General features: G+C 39.1%; 1 protein-coding gene across 8 annotated transcripts in view; it reads left to right on the top strand.

Moving 5' to 3' along the window:
- The window catches only part of FHOD3 (formin homology 2 domain containing 3), a 405358-nt gene that overhangs the window by 255029 nt on the left and 131519 nt on the right, over window positions 1-18810 (top strand). For all 8 annotated transcript variants that reach the window (XM_074899444.1, XM_074899443.1, XM_074899442.1 and 5 more), the window contains exon 7: window positions 16559-16670. In XM_074899444.1, the coding sequence (XP_074755545.1) occupies window positions 16559-16670 (112 nt within the window). The remainder of the gene's footprint in view (window positions 1-16558; window positions 16671-18810) is intronic.

The following is an 18810-nucleotide window of genomic DNA, read 5'->3' as shown; positions in this document are numbered from 1 at the left end:
CACACTCGAGTCATTCAATGTCCTTTTTGTAGTGAGGGGCCCAAAACTGAACACAGGAATCGAGGTGCGGCCTCACCAGTGCCGAGTCCAGGGGTCAGATCCCTTCCCTGTCCCTGCTGGCCACGCTATTGCTGACACAAGCCAGGATGCCATTGGCCTTCTTGGCCCCCTGGGCACACTGCTGGCTCCTGTTCATCGGGCTGTCAATCAACACCCCCAGGTCCCTCTCTGACTGGCAGCTCTCCAGCCACTCCTCCCCAAGCCTGTAGCGCTGCTGGGGGTTGTTGTGGCCCAAGGGCAGCCCCCGGCATTTGGCCTTATGGAAACTCCTCCAGTTGGGCTCAGCCCATGGCTCCAGCCTGTCCAGGTCTCTTAATAGGAAGGAGTAGTAGGACTTTCAGCTTGCAAAGATTTTTAGTTTGGCATTATGCATGTAGGCAGATCTGCTTTACTACTCAGAGACAGTAGAGAGAGATCTATGGCAGCAAGACTGCAATCCAGTCCCTTCTAGGTTCTGAGATATTATTTTCCTGGTTAAAGCAGAAGACTGGCTATCAGGACTTTTAATTTGTTTTGTAGCATTGAGAAAAATTATTAGCATTGTTACTATTATTTAGAGCCAAGAACTTTACAATTAAATCCATATGTGGACACTTAAATATTTCTTTTATTTACTTTTATGAAAGGAAATGTGCCTATGCGGTACCTTGGAAAACTTAAAAAAATATTTTTTTTCTGATATTTCCATGATCACTGTGGTAGTATCTTTCATGCTCTTCACACAGTTGCTCCATTATACTTCTTATCTCTTTTATGGAACTCTTTAGGTGTTTAAGTAAATGTTCCTTGCCAAGTGCTGTGAGAGCCTACCATGAAACATTTTCTAAAAGCAGGCAAAATAACACCAAAGTAAGAGTTTGGGGTTATTTTAGTACTCTCAATAAACTCACCTTTTCAAAAATTGTACTCTACTGCGTTGAAAGGGTCAAATCTCAATTACATTTTCTTTTGGCTAAATCTATAGGAACCATTCCCATCAGACATTACACAGGTACCTCAGTGCATTTCAGTTGAGCTTTCTGGGATACAAAGGATCATGTTCTGAAGCAGTTTATTTTACTGCTTTTGTGAACTGCTGCCCCTTGTTAGGGCATCACTGTATTTACTGATTTTTCCTGCAGTTACTCTTCAGAAGAAAGTAGAAGTAATCTTTGTCGTTTCTTCAGGAAGAAGGCAGGCTTGAGTTTCTTTTTCTTCTCTCTCTCCCTCTTTCTGTCTGTACTGCTCCCAAAGAACTGAAACAACAGCCCAAAATTGATCTATGATGCAAGTCAAATCACTGCTGATTATGATCTCATGCTTCTGTGGGTTCAGCTCTTTGAATGACCGTGGCAATTACTTGGCTAAAAACTATACAAGTCCCAGATGCTGAATAATTCTCAAATAAAACACCTCAAATATGTTTCATTCTGACAATAACAAAACTGAAATGCTTATTAAGTAATGCCACAATAAAGGCCCATCTGATTGTGCAGTGGCTTGGTCAAATGTATTTAGTCCTCAGGTTCAGAGTAGGGCACTGAGAAGGGCCAAATGAAGGGAAATCTGGGCTCTGCTGCTCTGCTAGCTGCTCCCTGTCCTGGTCACCACTGCTGCAAACCTACTTTGGTAGCTACATCCTCCTAGGAATATAGAGGCATATATTTGGTTTTGATTACCTCATTATATTTCTGTTTGGTATTTTTAGACCTGTGGCAAGAATGGTCACATTTCAGGTGAGTTTTCAGGATGTTCCGTGGTACTTCTGGGCCTCTTTTATCTCACTTCGGAGATAAGGAATGTAGTCCAGGCTCGTCTTTGAGCTTCACATCCACACTTCCAGGAAAGTAGGCTGTAGGGAGACTTTTACACACACAGGTGTGTGAGTTAAGAAGCCCTGCCAGACTTGTCAGTTTTGAAAGTAAGTTTCCAAGCCTTGAATACTTGTCATAGCCATGTTCCAAGTCTGCTGCAGAGAAAACATGTTTCTAACCCTCCGCTGTCAAACTAGACTGAAACTAAGGATTGCTATCACTGTGGTACTGCTGACGAACTGAAACACAAATTCTGTGAGTCAGTAGGAGGTTTGTTAGCAAGATGCTCCATATTCTCTTAAGTGCTTGGGAAAATCAAGTCACTTAAGCTACAGTATCACAGATATTTGCTGTAATCCTAGACCACACCTGATGTGCAGAGAACTACTAGAATCTCATTGCATACAAGTTCTTGTTTTCACAAGATTTGTGAACTGAAAAGTACATTTTGGGCACTGAATCTTAATGTATTTAGGACTGCTGTTACACCAAGATTAGGTAATCACTGTGATGTGGTCAAAATAAGTGTTATGGGTCTTTTTGCACCCTCCTGTCCCTTTCAGTATGTATGTGTTTGGGGGGTGGTACAGGTGTGTGAGAGAGAGACAGAAAACAAGTTGCAGGTGCCAAGCTTTGAAAAATTAAGAATGCTTTAAAATAAAAAACACAGTGGTCTCCATTTTTTTATTTATGTTCTTGATATGGCTGTTATTATTTAGTCACATTTAATCATTTAGACACAGTCCTGAGCATTTAGACACAGTCCTGAGCAACTAGCTGTAGTTGGCTTTGCAAGGAGTTGGACAAGATGACTTCCAGAGAGGTCCCTTCCAACCTCAATCCTTCTGTGAATCACCCAAAGTTCCTCCTCCTTTTTCTGCTGAAGTTGGTAGCCACATACTTTGCCTTATACTTTGAAGAAAACTGTAAAAGCCAGATCTTTTTTATGACTTGTAACAAAGAAACTTGCTTTGATGATGAATCTGAATATTAGAGTTCTCTCAAGGGCGTTAATGAAACTGAAGCTGACATTATCTAATCTTGCAAACCTTTGGAACGCAAGTGAACATGAGTGTGATTAGAGTTAACCCTGACTTGGACTTGGGAAGCCTTTCCATATTACCAAGAGGAGTGCTGTACAGAAACTTTTCCATTTTTATTATCCAAGCAGGAGTCTGAGGTGTTTCTTTTCACCTCTTTCTCCTTTCTATGATTCAAAACCAAGCATACATCATTTCAGTTTGTGTGTTTATTTGATTTGCTGTAAAATTGAGGGTGGATGTGATGAGCTTGGTTGATGTAAGTCAGAGGAAGGAGACAGCTTGAGATAGAGGAATTACATTATCTTCTTGAACACTGAACTTTGTATCTCTTACGAAATAGTGATCACTATGATAAGAGAGTACTGTAGCCTACCATGGTAACATCATATAATCTTGCAATTCTGCAGATGTAGGCAGAAGTTGCATAGCTGCTAGCATTTATGAAAACCAAAATTTAAACTATATCCATCTATATCCTCTTTCAGTGAAGGAGAGAGTTAGAATAATGTGAAATTGCTAGGGCTATGCAATTAAGCAGTGCTTTAGCTGATATTTGTGCCCTTATAAATCAGGTTTCTAAATGCTAGCTCTGTGGAAGATTCTGCCACTCAGCTCAGAAATTCACCACATGGGAAGTTGGGAATGTGCCTGGGCTCAGTTACATTTTTGTTTTCGTCATGGAGTCCTGTGGATTTAGAAAAAAGCATCTGGACTACACTGATGATGTGAACTGGATTTGAGGATAGCCACCTTTTCCATACTTGGGAAGCTGTGACAAATAGACGATTGCCAGAGAAATGTGACCACTTCCCTTATGTTTAGATGCTCTTCACATAACAGCTTTATTCATAAACTTTATTTGGCGAGTTGTCCAAAGGTAAATAAATGGGTCTGGTACTGCTTCTGAGTTCCTTTTTGTCCTAATAAGACTCAGAATTTTGAGAATAGAGAAAAATCTTCATTCTATATATACAGTGAAATACTAAATACTAATACTTTTACTGTTCCAGTAGCAAATTGAATATATACATCAATATCTCCTTTCTCTAGTTTTACTTTATTAATTATTCTTTCAAGAGGAGTTTGTGGTGTGTTGTTCCATGGTTTTATGTACAATATTTGTTCTTTCAACAGTTTTATTATTTCAGTAGTTCAAACCACTAGTTTGTTGCTTTTCAGGGTGACAAAAAAGGATAACCTGATAACAATTATTTGCTTAAGAAAGGTGTTGCAATAGGTAATACATAATAGTTTGGACTTTTTCTTAACACACTATCTTCAACCATTTCCACACATTTTATACATAGGTTGTTTTGATTTTGAGTTTTTGCTGTTGAAATGTTGTCTGTGAAATTGTACAGTGTCAGGAAAGGACTGCCAACCATATCATTAAACTTATAGGGGTTTTCAGGTGAAGTTATTTAAATGCAGCCATAGTTTTGGTATTTGATATGAGTACTTTTTAATGGAACTGTTGAAAGAACAAATTTCACGTGCATAAAACCACAGAATAATAACAGAGTAGTTTTCCACTGTACTTGCAGACTCAAATATTTTTTTCCCCTAGGGCTCTTGAACTCAACCTTGGTATTATTTAAACAGGACATCGCCAAGGCCACTAACTCTAGCAAGTTGTTTCATGAGCAGTAAAACTAGTGAAGCCATTTTTTATCTTTGTTCTCCTTCTTCCTTGCTTTTTCCTTCCCATCCTACATACTCTCAGTACCATCAGTTCTCTCATGCCTGTCTTTGGTACAACTTGCAGCCTGCAGTGTGGCTGGTGGAAGACTACATGAGGACTAATTTTCTAGCTGGCTTCCTTTCAAAATGGCTGGAAACTTCCTTTTCTCTTATGAGAATGCTGACTTGGGGTCTTTTGTAATGCAGTTTTCAACTTGAGTAGGAACATAACTCAATTGCTGTCAAATATGACTGAATTCAGTGGGCAGATCCCATAGTTACAAGGAAGTTAGTCTACAACTGGACAGTGGGAGGGACAGTACAGCTGTCTGAGGTAACAAGGGTGAAAATGGAGTGCTCCTCATGATTGTTGTGTGTTTGAGAGGGTTTAATTTTATAAGGAGGCTCTGATAGAAGGTACTCTGATACTTTGCTTATTTCTGTGTTTTCCTCTGGCTTTGACCATAATTTGGCAGAGCCACACATTTTACTGGTGACAACTTTCACAGACAGGGACTGGGTGACCTCTGACCTCCACCTAAGCCATTCTGTGCATTGGCCAGGAGGACAACTAACTTCATGAAGACACTGAAGTTTTGAGATGCTGCTTTGTACACAGTTCCCATATCAAACATACTGCAGGTCTGAAGCTTGTGAAGCACTGTCTGCCAGTCATGAGGAAATTCTTTTTTGCATCACCTACAGGCCATCCTGTATAAACCAGCAGTCTGGCTGTGATAGGAGATGGGTCTCAGAAGAAAGTAGTTTGGTATGGAAAATTGATGTGGAGCCTGTGGTCTTCCTTTTACGTAGTTTCTAATCACTCATGAAAATGATACAGTAGTGATTTAATCTTAAATCTAAAGCCTGCATTTGAAATTTAAAATATTTCTGAAAGCATACATTAGTCAAATGTTTACTTGGGGACTTAAAAAAAAGGAAATAAGATTCAATTTCACATCTAATTGCCTTTTAAGTTCACAGTACTTCAGCTTTCCCGTATGTCGAATGTGATGAATCGCATCATGGTTCATAAAACTGTTACATGACTTGATTAATTGTAGATGGCTTTCAGATCCTTAAATTCTTTGCATGAGAGAAGTAACTTACCTTAGTAACAGGTTATGTAATCCCTTCTCTCTTTAAAAGTGATTGCCTTTTGTCTTGAGAACAGTGACACTGTATTACATTGGATGCCTTCCCAAACCAACGTGTCGCTCAACTGCGTAACGAAAGCTAAAATAGTGTGATATGAAAGGGATTTTGGAGAGGAGAACGAAGATAAAGTCCTGTCTGCAATTAAGTTTATAAAAATTCTTTTCCTCTCCCAGTTTTTTGGAACACAACTAAGGAAATATCAACTTGGTCCTGCCCAAGGAAAAGAAGGTGCTGAAATTGCCATTATCCCAAACCTTTCCTGTTGCCAAAGGTTCAGCCCAATGACCATCTGTTGAGGACAGTGTAGTTCAAGGCTAACATCATACATCATTGTAGAGGACTGGTGGGAAGGTTCAACGTGCAACATTTCTTTCATTATAAGAAGAAAAAAAAAAAAAAAGGTGCCAAATGGCCTTAATCTTATTTCTCCTATGTAGGCACACACACACTGTTCTTGTGATTGATTTTAGTTTGCAAATTAATCTATTATGTGAAATTCTAATTCCCTGTGGTTTCATATATTGTTGCTAATTATCTACTTATCTTCCTGTTACCACAACATGAAGTACCAGTCACATCTGTTGCTGAACAGCTCATCAGGGTACTGTTCAAGAGAGACAAGGTTATTTTTCATTCATTCTGCACATTTTATATAACAGACATATGACTAATTCCTAAAGACCCCTCTTGTTTAAACAGTGCAACATACTCTTTAACTACTTTGACTGTGACCTATAGACCTTAGGTCATGCATTTGCAGTAACTACCAAAAAATCACATGGTCAGACAGTATGTTTCCAGATGCTAAGTGGCATTATAATGACATTGTACATGTCATAGTATTTTTTTTTTAATTTTGCTTAAGGCTAGTTTAGCATGCACCCAGCCAAAGTTATGCTATCTAATGAAAGGAACAGTCTTTACTAGACAATCTTACTCTATGATCTGAAACATGAAAATGCTAGAAAACCCTTCCTATATATAAACAATTCAAGGTGCATGTTTGCAGAAGAAAAAAGAGAAGAAAAAGGTCTGGTCCTTATCAAATCTCTTTGATAGCACATTACACTCTAGCAGAAATTGCTTCTCATGTTACTGTAGTTTCTCTCAAGCTAAGTGTTTTATACCTTATCTCACAATCTTTATCCAGACACAGAAGGCAGGTCTAGATGTACTGATGATGTTCATTTGGCTGGAGTCCTAGAAGATACCAGTGTTTGGGAAGGGTTATTAAAAGCATCAACAGGTTGAATATGATGAAACTGCACAATCTGAAGAGAGAAAGAAAAAAAAATCTTAGTGTAAATCTTTACAAGTGAATCATAATTCCTGTTCTGGACACAGGCTGATGGCAAATTTCCAGTTAAACATTTTTGTTTTGTGTTTTGCAATGGAAAAAGCTAAAAATTTAATTGAAACCAAACTCTTCTGTTTCAACAATTTCGGAAAGAGCAACAGAGGAAGGCACTCAAACTGGGGAATACCTAATATGTCTGTGGTTGGGGCCCTTGACAAAGGTGTGATGAAACCATCTCAAGAGTCACCTGAGACTAAAGAAGTTTGATCCTTTAATGTCCTATAATGAACAGGTCCTATCCTGTCCAACTTTCTGGCTGAATAATTATATGTAATTTTCACACAATGAACAGTTCTCATGGGAGAAACTGAGGAGATTGTTCTGGTTGTAGGGAAAGAAAACAAGACAAGGCTGCTCTTCACTTTGTTTTTTGTCCTGTGAAGCTGTGAATGGTCTTCCATTCATCTTGTCATAAAACAAAGAAAAACATAATTTTAGGCTGTTTCGTGGGATGAGAAAGTCACTTCCCCACCTCACAGGAAGATTGTTATGGATATTCCAAGAGAGGGAGAGGGGAACGCCCAGAAAACCCTGTAGCATCTCCTATCTCATTCCAAGCTCTGAAGTAGTTTTTTGAACAAAGCCTGTATGATGTGGTGATGGCTGAATGAGAAATGCAGCTACATCATTAGTTCATTGCAAATGGCTTAATACAGGGCTGATTTCTACCCCCAACATATCCTTTTAAAGCTCCCATCAGAATTACATGTATTCAACTGAGATCTGCTTTGGCTTATAATATGCTTTGATTTGTTGTATGAATTGCCTGCTTCTGTGTACAGATTTTTTTCATTTTCCCCCCTTCTGCTTCTGGACCACGATTGATGATGTAAATAATCATTTCCAGGCAAGAACCTTTTTTTTTTCCTGTTGACCAGTCACTAATAACTACTTGCTCATCCCTGTGCTTTGCTGGTAAGCCAGATGAATTTCTTTTTAATGGTCTTCTTTCTCTTCATGTCAGAAATCTCACCGCAGATAAATGACAGATACACACCACATATGTAACAGTGTGCAGACCTTATTATCCAGTACATTTACAGAGTTCTAAGAAACTTCATTTTAAGAATAGCAAATGTATGCATTTCTCTACCATTCCTAGCATTACACACTCTGCAGAGAGAAAAGCTTAAAGGAACATTCAGAATTGAAAGACTGTTGTTTAATGGATAATTTTTTAGCGTCTCATAACTTAAGCATATAGGAGTTCTCATCTTGATCTAACTTTTCTTTCTGCAGTGTCCACACCTTCAGTCCTGGGCCTGCAGAGCACTTAACAACAATTAACTTGCCTATTTAAGCATCTCTCTTTGAAGATTTGAGAAAAAATAACCGAATATTAAAATAAGGTCTAGCATTATTTTAATATAGTCCAACTAATAAAAATCCAAGTGCTTAAAATCAAGGTGTCATCACACACATTTTTATGTGTTCTACTGGTATACCAGCCCACAGAAACATAGATTGTTTAATAGTTACAGCCCTAATGATGTAAAATGCCCAAGTGTACACGGTATTTAGTACCTAGAATGGGGTTATTCACATATGTTATGTATACTGTATTTGGCTTCCTTCATATCTCAGCTTTGTGATACCTCCATGTGTCCTGCACTTCCTGAGACTTGGGCAGTTGTTGCCTCTCTGGTGAGAAAATAGAGGAATGGGCATTGTCTTCATTGCAGCCTGGAAAGCAGCTTTTAAGGCCCAAGCACATATGAACTCTTTCTCCATTCTGGAGAAAGGTGATTACACTCATTTGAGAAGTTTTGTGGCATTCTGTAGGTTATTTAGACTTCTAAATTTTTCATCGTTCTCCTTAAAAGAGGCTGCCTTAAAGCTTAGGTGGAAAATTAAGCTGACTAGAGACATCTGGCTCAGGTGATGCAGAAGGATCTCATTCTTTTGATCATTCTTCCATTCAGGAGCTATGAATAGAAAGGAACTGGATTACTAAATAGAGTTGTCAGCCTTTTTTGGAATGAAGTAATTTCCCTCAAATTTCAGTTTTGGAGAAGAGAGTCAGAGAATAAGAAGAACTTAGTTTGTTTCTATATTCTGTAAGGCATTTTCACATCCTAGTAATAGGGGTTTCCAAATGTTTTACCCCATAATGTCTTTCTCCTTGCTTGTTTGAGACCCCCACACCCCCGTTCTGGTATATTTTTGTCTGGGTTATGTAAACACTCTGTACAACACATTTACAAAGCTATTTGCTCTTGTAGATGTTATGGTTCTTTCCCATGTATAACTAGCCCTGCATACTTCTGAGATAGCTGGTCTTTAGTCGTTGTATTAGAGGTGGCTCTCCCTGCTTGTGCACCCAGTGCTGGAGCTGTTGGCTGGCTTTCAGCCATGCAGATGTGGGAGAGGTCCAGTAAGATGCTGGCTGCAATGTTGACATCCTTGCTACATAAATACAGGTGAACAGCTTGAGAAATACTGAAATGACATTGTTCCAGGGAGTCCAGAAAAATCAATATTTTTAATATTTGTCAGAAAATACTGGGATATTGTATGTGTCAGGTAAATTATGCATGCACATACCTGGCACTGACTACGTGGTTGAGAAACAAGATCAGCTTCTTCCTGCTTTGCGTGCATCCTGTTGTATGGGCTGTAAATACCTTAATTTCTACCAAAGCTGTGTTATGCAAAGGGATGTCAACACAAGATTAGCCAGTTGTCCTTCCTCATCATCATCTGTTTTCAACATTAGATTTCTGATTTCAGTCTGTTTTCAAGATGAGATGTTTCTCTGAGAGCAAGGGCAGACATGTTCCAGGTGCCTTGTTATTTTCCAGGGAAAGAAAGCAAAGAAACTGGCACAGTTCTTGGAACTGCCACAAAATAGACACCTTATGCCACAGCATCAGTAAGATAAGATTGTGTCGTTGGAGGCAAACCTTTCATACAGAACAGACAGCTCCTGTTGCCCATATCCAGTAATGCTGAAGTTGAAGCACAACCCTGAGGCTTCTAGTACGCATGTAAAGCAACAGCAAAACAGGAAGCTGGTAGCAAACAAGGAGATTGAGAAAGCATGGTTCTCATCTAGTACATATATTCTTCTAATATACATACTAGTGTCTGTGTATATGGAAGCGTATGTATGTGTGTGTATCTGTAGTTTTACCGGCTGCTGAAGGAGCTTTTTGAACTATTAGCAACAACAAATATGACATGAAACCAAAGAGCTGGATACCAATTCTGGTTGAATCCCAAATTATAGTCTGGAAATGTTAGAAGATATTTTTCATCACTACTCTGCTATAGAGCTTTTTCTTTTTTTTTTTTTTTTTCTTTTTTTTCCAGTTTTATCCTTACCCATCTTGTGGGATTCATCCAGAGACATGTAAGACAAAACTGTAAACCAGTGCTTTGGTCTGACTCCCCTGACTCAACAGGAGAGACTGGTTATGAACAACAGATACAGAAATGTATGGAACATGTAATATTGTAAGAAATCCTAGGAGAAATCAATGCTTTTTTGTTTATGCACATCTAACTTTTTGATAGATAAGTAAACATGTCCTGTACTTATTTTTGATGGCTTTTGATGCAGTAATGCTGCATGCTCAAGGTGAGTGTTAGTCCTAAATTTTCTTGTGGCAGGTTTTAACTGGCACTTTTTGTACATCTTCTTTTTCTGCCTCTTTTCTTCATTTGCATGTGATTCTTCCTTGAAAATTGCCCTTTGGGAGTACTGAGTCCTGGTAACTCTTCTTAAAAAGAAGGGAAAATTACAGATGTTTCTTTTAGCATCACACCATTTAATTCTGTCTACTTGTTCTGAATAAGAGAATATGAATTTGAACAAGAGTTGGTAGTGTGCCCTTGTGTGAAAGGCAGCCAAATGCATCCAGGGTTGGGTTGTCGGGAGTGTAGCCACCCACATGAAGAAAGTGCCTCTCCCTGTTTGGTGGTAAGACTGCATTGGCTGTTCAGGGGTCCTGGTTTGAGCTCCTCAGTATGAGATAGATATTTACCTAGTGAAGTGAGTCCAGTGGGGGTTCACCATGATGGTTAGCAGGCTGGAGCACGTGGTATATGAGGAAGAGGGAACTGGGCTTATTTACCTAAGATGAGAAGCAAAGTGGTATTAGGTCCATTTCAACTTGAATTATTCTAAGATTCTCTCAAGCTCAATATTTATGTTTCCTTTCCCTTGCTTACTACAAAAGAAAATAATATTATATATTATAATGTGTTATATATTTTATATATTTATGATTCATTATAATAAATAGTGGGTTTATATATATATATAACCTATATATATCATATATTTTATTTAAATATATAAATATAAAATCTTCCATTCCAGGAAGATCTTTCCTCCTCTTGTGAACAGAGGGTGGTTTTATCCCCTTGTGAAACATGAAACTGACCCTCACTGCAGGAGCTGGCAGGACACCAGTGGGCTGTTCTTGCAGCACTACATCTGAAGTTGGGAGCATCTTTGCACCCCAGAAGAAAGAAGGGTTTCAGCTTTCCTGAGCACCTCTCACCAGCAGGCTGGACACTGGTTGCACTGCATATTTCTTTAGCTGCAGCTCTGCCTGGCTGTGTCCTATCAACAGGATGAGTACATGGCCTACAAGGCCATGTCTGCACTTGAATTAGGCCCCAGAGGATTTGACTATAGTAAATCTTTAGTTAAAAATCCAATGCCCGTTTCTTCTTCAAATTTGAATAGCATAAATCCAAAGCAGCTACATTGCCCTGAGTGAAATATTTTTTTACTCAAGTTTGTTTTCACTTTCTTCATTTTTTTTTTTCCAAAAAGGTCCTAAAATTTTAAATCTGAACTTTGTAAATATTGCTTTGGTCTCTAAGTCAGTGAACTTTCTGACAACATTCCTTGTAAAGGCTAAAGACTTTCCTGGCAAGTAATTAACAGTTGGGACAAGCCCTTCCATGAGACATGAGATTTGCAGCCTGTTGTGTGGTCTCTTTGGCTGGGTCTGTAACACATTTCCGATTGTCTAAATATAAAGAGATAAAAAGGAAATGGACTGCCAAACTCCACTGTAAAACATAAAGCAAGTCAGAGGGAAAAGGTTTATAATTTTCCTCTTCCTTTTACATTGCTGGCTACATCTTATCTTTAGCCAGAAGATGGTAACATCATTTCCTCTCTATAAATTGGCTTGCACGTGATACAAAAACACAATATGATTTTCTTTTCTAACTTAATACAAGTTTTGATACTTGAATGTTTTGACATTCAAGAATCCCGATTTAATCTCAGAACAGTTAAAACATCACTTTACCGAGCCAGTGGGTGTGTATATTGCTTCAATGAGCCTTCTTTTTTAAATAAGAGGCAATATTTAGGGTGGAAATTTAGAATCAATTGGAACAATCAGTGTGTGCAAAGTGATGATACCAGGACCTTTTTTGAGCTAGCACAGCATATGTCTACCTCTTTTATTGCTCTTCTGACATCTAGTCCTGTCTGAAGTAATAGTGTGATTGCCCTGTGGATTTTAACAGAACTGTGATTCTGTTGAAGCTGATTCAGAAAGCAGTTGTGCCCATCTTCAATACTAAATGAGAGCCTCGTAAGTCCCTGAAACAGCCTAAAAGGTTTTCATGAAGTTTTTTAACAGTGATTCAAATAGATAGTGATTCACCTACTCATGAATGAAATACGGAATTTTTTTCTATTGCTACCATTGCTGTGCCATCTGGGTACATCATGTGAAATAAAACAATACCAGTGACTGGGAAAAACTCTCGTGGCTTCACAAAGGGAAACAAGAAAGTCAGTGAATTGCTGCTGTTTTTTCCTGTTACGTAATCTCTCAGTTTTGAGATTTACACTTATTTTATTTGCAATGTGACTGTCTGCTATTTAAATAATTGAAAAGGCATGCCCTGCAAACACATTTTATAATTTACTCACGGAGATATGAGGATGTCCCACTTTGAGAGTCATCACAGATGGAAACTTTCTGAATAGCTCTGGTATTTTGAAAGTTGTGAAACAGTCATTCTTGTTCTTGGTTGAAACCCTTCTTGTTGCAATACCCAACACTTAATGTGTCATCATCAGCATGCATGAGCTGCTACAGGCAGGTCAGGCACATGGGTGGTCATGAAGGGATCATTTCACAGGTAGGACCCATTGCTTCACATGGTTCTTGGCAGCAAGTATCCCTGGAACAGACCTTTCAGAGACTTCTTCGTGCCATGGTGGATAATTGGAGTTGATTTTAGTGTATGTCAATCTGTGAACTGTCCTTGTGTCTGGGGTTGACAGGCTATCGGATATCTTGGAGGGGCTTTGGCTGGGTGAAGACAGTTTCCAAGAGACAGCACAGCTACTCAGTGATTGCCTGCTTCTGTCAAGAAGCACTATTAAAGAGTATTAAAAAGTCCCACTGTAGGATGTGTGCAAAGGTTGTGTGGGTCATAGCTGGCTAGTAAGTCCCCAGTGCAGGCATTGTGCAGTTTAGTCTAGGATTGCAGTATTTAGGTTTTGTACTTGTCCGAGGTGTGCAAAGCAGTATGCAGGCTTAAAAGTGCCCACAGGGGTCTCAAATGCGATTTTCTACTAAGCAGGAAACAGTATGTTTTAAATACTTTTTTTCTCAAAGGTAGTGGCCATGCTGACTACCAGCAGAAAGCTGCCATGGTATGTACCTTCACCTACAGATAACTCCACTTCCTGGGGCTGATTGACTATTTAGTGAAGAGTTGGATAAGCTTTGAAAATTTGCAGGCTGAGGAACTGAACTTACAGTGTCCTTCTACTTGCTAAGTGGCAAGCAAAATAAAGCTTTCCTAATCACTCTCTTTTTCTGTGACTGCTTCTGGGTGGTGTTTATTCCTTATGCTGTCATCTGTTAGCTTGTTAAGCACAGGAGGTTGACACCTGCAGGTAGCACCTGAATAATCAGCTGGTTTGAGCCTTGGTGTGGTGCAACTGCAGTGGACTGCCCTGAGGCTTCACAGGACTTGCAGCGTGGCATATAGAAGGTGCACAGCAACAAGTTCCTCATTACAGCAGCTGCCATGGCCAACAGGTGAAAGAGCAAAGGTATTGCAGAAAGTCCTTCTTTCTGAAAGAGATTTGAAAAAATAGACAGAAGCCCAGTGTGTCCCCCGCTGATTGCTGTCAAATGGAAACGTATGGGAACTTTGCCACGGAGTACTTATGTGTAAATGCATCCCATTGTCACCGTGTGGCCAAACTTTCAGATTTTAAGAACCATCATAATTAATATCCAAGATTTCTTTTCTAGGGAAAGGATCCTGATCAGATTAGTAAGCAGTACACAAGTACTCATCTGGGAAGTATATTAATTCTAGAATTGTTTACAGTAATCTGGTAACTCCTATTTTATGAAGTAACTTTACAAAGCAAGTGGAGACTTGTTGGAAATGTTTTCAATATGTCTATTAAACATATTGCTAAGGGAAATGTCATTGCAGAGCAGAAACAGTGTGATATTGGCATGACAGGCAAATACGCAGATGTCCGGTGCAGTCGTGGGGAAGTGATTTGCTGGTGTGTCATCCCATTTCAATTTCCTTTAATTTGACTACCCCATGTATCTGTGAAGTATCACTGCAGCAGTACAACTAAAAATTAAACTAACCAACTATCTAAAGGGACCTGGTCATGTTTGTCTCTGGGATTTCCCAGCTGTCATCTCTAAAAGTAACTGATTTGATGATACATCAAGTCTGAAAGAGTCTAGGTTCAACAACAGAAGATTTTGTGTTGCTAGTAGTTTCATCGCAGTGCATTAAGATCAATTCAGCATGAGTAGGTAAAACCTGAGAAACCAAGGAAATACCTGGGTTACTGTTCATACTAACTCTGTTTATAGCAGTAAGGTACATTTTAGCTCATTACCATGAAGTGAGCGCTAGTATATCAGTAACTTGAGTCTATGCCTGTTGCACTTGCAGTCCTTTTTAGAATTCACGTGAAGTCAGTGACTGCATCTATAAAATGATTAACAGTGATTCCTTGCCTCCTGGGAGAGTTGTGTTGAGAGGACTTGAAAAAATGAGGGAATGGGAATGAGCTAATACTGACAGAAACTATATATTTATATCCCTGAAAAAGTTTAGCAGTGCTAATGATTTTCTTTTCTTTTCCTTTCCCCCAGGTGAGACATTTTAATGACTAGGTGGTTATGTTTCAGAGTGCCAACCAGTTTAATGTAATGAAACAAAGACCAGGATTTTCTGGAGCGTGTTTTTGTCTCTACATGAACGCATCCTAAAGTAGATTTAAAATGTGTCATGGCAAAGGAGGAAGTAATGAGCACATTACTGTAGCTGTCCTCATGAAAAATCTTACACGTTGTTGGATAATTTTGTTGCAGAACAAGGTAGTAGTAAAATACAGTAAACTTACAAACACCTGATTTTCCGGAGCTTGATTCAATCACTGTAGGTTGGAAATTGTGTTTCTGGGACCAGGGGGTGTATCATCTTTTATTTGGCTTTAGATCCATGATTAAGATTGAGGATATAACAGTTTTGACCTAGAACCAGTTCTCCTAGTGAAAGCCCACTCAGCTGTGCATGTAGAGCCCTGCCTATTAAAACGTCCCGCTCTTTCACATCTCCTTTCGTTAAAAGCTCCAAATACTCCCTTAAGTGTTGTTTTTTTCACATAGCTGATCATGTCAAGTCCCTAAAATTTCTTACTCAGAACTTCGAAAATTTTCTGATAGTCAGATGATCCAGTCTGGAAATCGGAGATCTGTGATGAAACTTGATAGAGGTTGGCTATTTATTTCCACTAGGTCCATTTTACCAGTGTTGAGTCTTTGCTGAATTCATGCTCCTGGGGATGTACAAAAAACCGAGCTTGAAAGCTTGTAGGCAGAATGCTCTGTTTCAGTAAATTACAAATTTCATGACAAGGTGAGATAATCAGAGATTAAGCACACTTCCTCCCAAGTTGTGTTAAATAGTGAAGATTGATCTACTTAATAATTAAACATTAAATAGTAACATTATAAGAAAAGAAGAAAACGTGAGGAGAAAATCATCCCATCATACAGCAGTTTGACAGCATTAAAAGCTCACAGTCAAAGGGGGAGATAAATGTGTTGAGAAATAGAGGAATATGTTCATTCTTAGCTCAGGAGGTTCTGTGTACATCAAGCTTTGGACAGCAATGTTGAGGGTATGCATAGGTGCATGCATAGGTGTGATGTTCAGCCTTTTACTACATGTGGCAGCATTAAGGTTTTGTTTGGATGCATTGACTATTGAGACTTCCCTGGGAGAGCACTGTCCAGTGAATGGAATTTTGGGATAGCACTGTCCAGTGAACAGAATTTTCAGCCAATTTGGTCCTGGTACAGCTTAATCTCTTCTGTTCCTGTGTTATTGCCAGATCTGAATCGCTGCGCTTGCGTCTTGCCCGGTGTCACTTAGCACATCTGGAAATGCTGTTGGTTTGCTGAATGACAAGTTGCACTCCTTTTTTCCAGTTCCGCCTGGTGGTAAAGACAGCACTGAAGCTGCTGCTGGTGTTTGTGGAGTATACCGAATCCAACGCACCGCTATTAATCCAGGCAGTATCTACTGTTGATGAGAAGAGAGGTGAGTAGCCTTACTTGAGGGGTGCAAAATCCCAGCACTGCTGAGATCAGGATGGCATTTCAGTGGTTCCGAAGTTTCTGTCATGATGCCTGCTTTGTCCTTCATTTCTCGATTAAAAGCATAATTTAAGTATTCGTGCAATTTAAGATTGTTTTGAGGAATGAATTATAGTGGGAAAATTAAGAATGAAAAGCTGAGGAGCTTGAATGCCTCCCTAGGCACTTCAGTCATTGCCCCTTCCCTGCACCCACGTGCAAAGTAAGTCCCGTTACATCTTCTGACGCCGGAGGCTCCTTCGGGCCAGGATGTCTTTCCACTTCCTTCTGAGAAGCAGCAGTCTGATTTAGAAGAGAAAATGATATCTAATCAGTGTAATCCCTTTGAAGAGAAAGACGAGGTCAGTAATAGTACAGGCTTTATACTAAAAGCAAAACCATCTGTTGTTACATTAAAATAAAGCCCCTGAGCAGATATTATACGATGAAATCTGTTACCCTTCAGGCTCACAAAAAATACTTGAATATGTATACTGTATTTTTTACAAATAAATAGAACAAAAATGGTTCTTTCTTGTTCTTCCCACAAAGCCATTGCTAAGCTCCCAGGGCATTCTCTCTTGATGCAAAACATTCCTTTGCCTCAAGGAGAGTTTTTGAGGTTGGGAGAGCCATTGTTGTGGTCTCAAACACATGGAGGTTGAAAGCAAGATCCCCTCTGTGGAGCAACTGCCTCCATGCTGAACTTGTTTGAGTGACTTGATATGGTAAAAGTGAAACAAAAAAGTTGGGGGATGGTGAGAAAGGTGGTGCCAAAAATAGGAGAAAGTAGCCAGATTTTGCTTTCAGCTATCAGAATGAGTGCATTGAAAAGACAAAAAATAGTTGTCTCTTATGGCAGGGGTACAGGCAGGGGCAGTTCAGAAACAGTGTAACACTTTAGACAGTGGACTCTACAGGTTGGCTTTCTGTTTTGAATTAAAACCAATAAACCTTACAATGCCATAAGCAGAAATGTAATTACAGTATTCATGTAATTGTGAGTGCTGTGATTTATTTTTACAGCCATTCTTAGTATTTCCTCAGCTCTCTGAACTCACTGGTATTCAAATTGCCATCTGTTCACATGCTAGTAAACCTCATTAAAGAAAAAAGAGAAAGAAAGAAGGACCCTAAACACACTACCACGCGCTGTGTATTCCCTTCTGTATCTGTAGAACAGCCTTAGGCAAACATTTACCTGCCCCGAAGTAATGAAAAAACTTAAGTAACAGCATAAAACTGGTGAGAAAAAACATGCATGTAGTTAGATGGATACATGTTAGGAGCATGAGGAGAGGGTTTATGGAAATTCTCATACCTGTGGGTTGGTGGACTGTCTCATGAACTCTTGCAAATAACTTAGCCCCAAATATCCACTTTTCCTTTTTTTTTTTTTTTTTTTTTTCCCCTTCTTTTTATTACTAAGCAAATCCACTTAGCTACAAAAGAGATTTTTTTTCTTGTTTTATATTTAGTTCCTTTTTTCGGTCATCAGTGTAATAGCTCTTCACTTTTAGCTGTGAATGTGCTATGTTTTAATGTATATTTTGAAATTAGTGGCTTATAACTGAGGAGCACCTGCCTTTTATGACTGATTTAATGGAACAGAAATGCAGAGGAAGAAAAAGAGATATGCCTTCTCTTGAAATGTTCTCATAAATCTTGCAGGTATATAATTAAGTTTAGCACTGCTTTGAAAAAAGTCCAATGTTTCATGTACATACAAGGTGATGAGATATGACATAATTCCTCAACATGTGTACCACACATGATTAACATAAAGAACCCCATATTAACTGAGCCTGGATTCAAAATGATCCCATCTGTGGTTTCTATGTGAGAATACATCCATATGCAAACTGAAGTACAGAGATCCACGGAAATGCCAGCTTTACTCTCAGATACAAGCAGATCATAAGTGAATAACTGCGTGGCCCTCCATCATATAGGAAGTAGCTTCTACTTATACTTCCATCTAGCTTCCCCTTCCCCCCACCCTTTCTTGTTTCAGACCCCCAAAGGAATTTGATTGCTTTTCAGTTTAAGCCTATCAGGTCTGTGCAGGCTCTGGAAAGAGGAGATGGCATTGCACTCTGCTGTCT

The sequence above is a fragment of the Athene noctua genome, chromosome 2 (assembly GCF_965140245.1).
Source record: "Athene noctua chromosome 2, bAthNoc1.hap1.1, whole genome shotgun sequence".
In the NCBI taxonomy this organism is placed as follows: Eukaryota; Metazoa; Chordata; class Aves; order Strigiformes; family Strigidae; genus Athene; species Athene noctua.
This window is presented reverse-complemented; position numbering and strand designations above follow the sequence as displayed.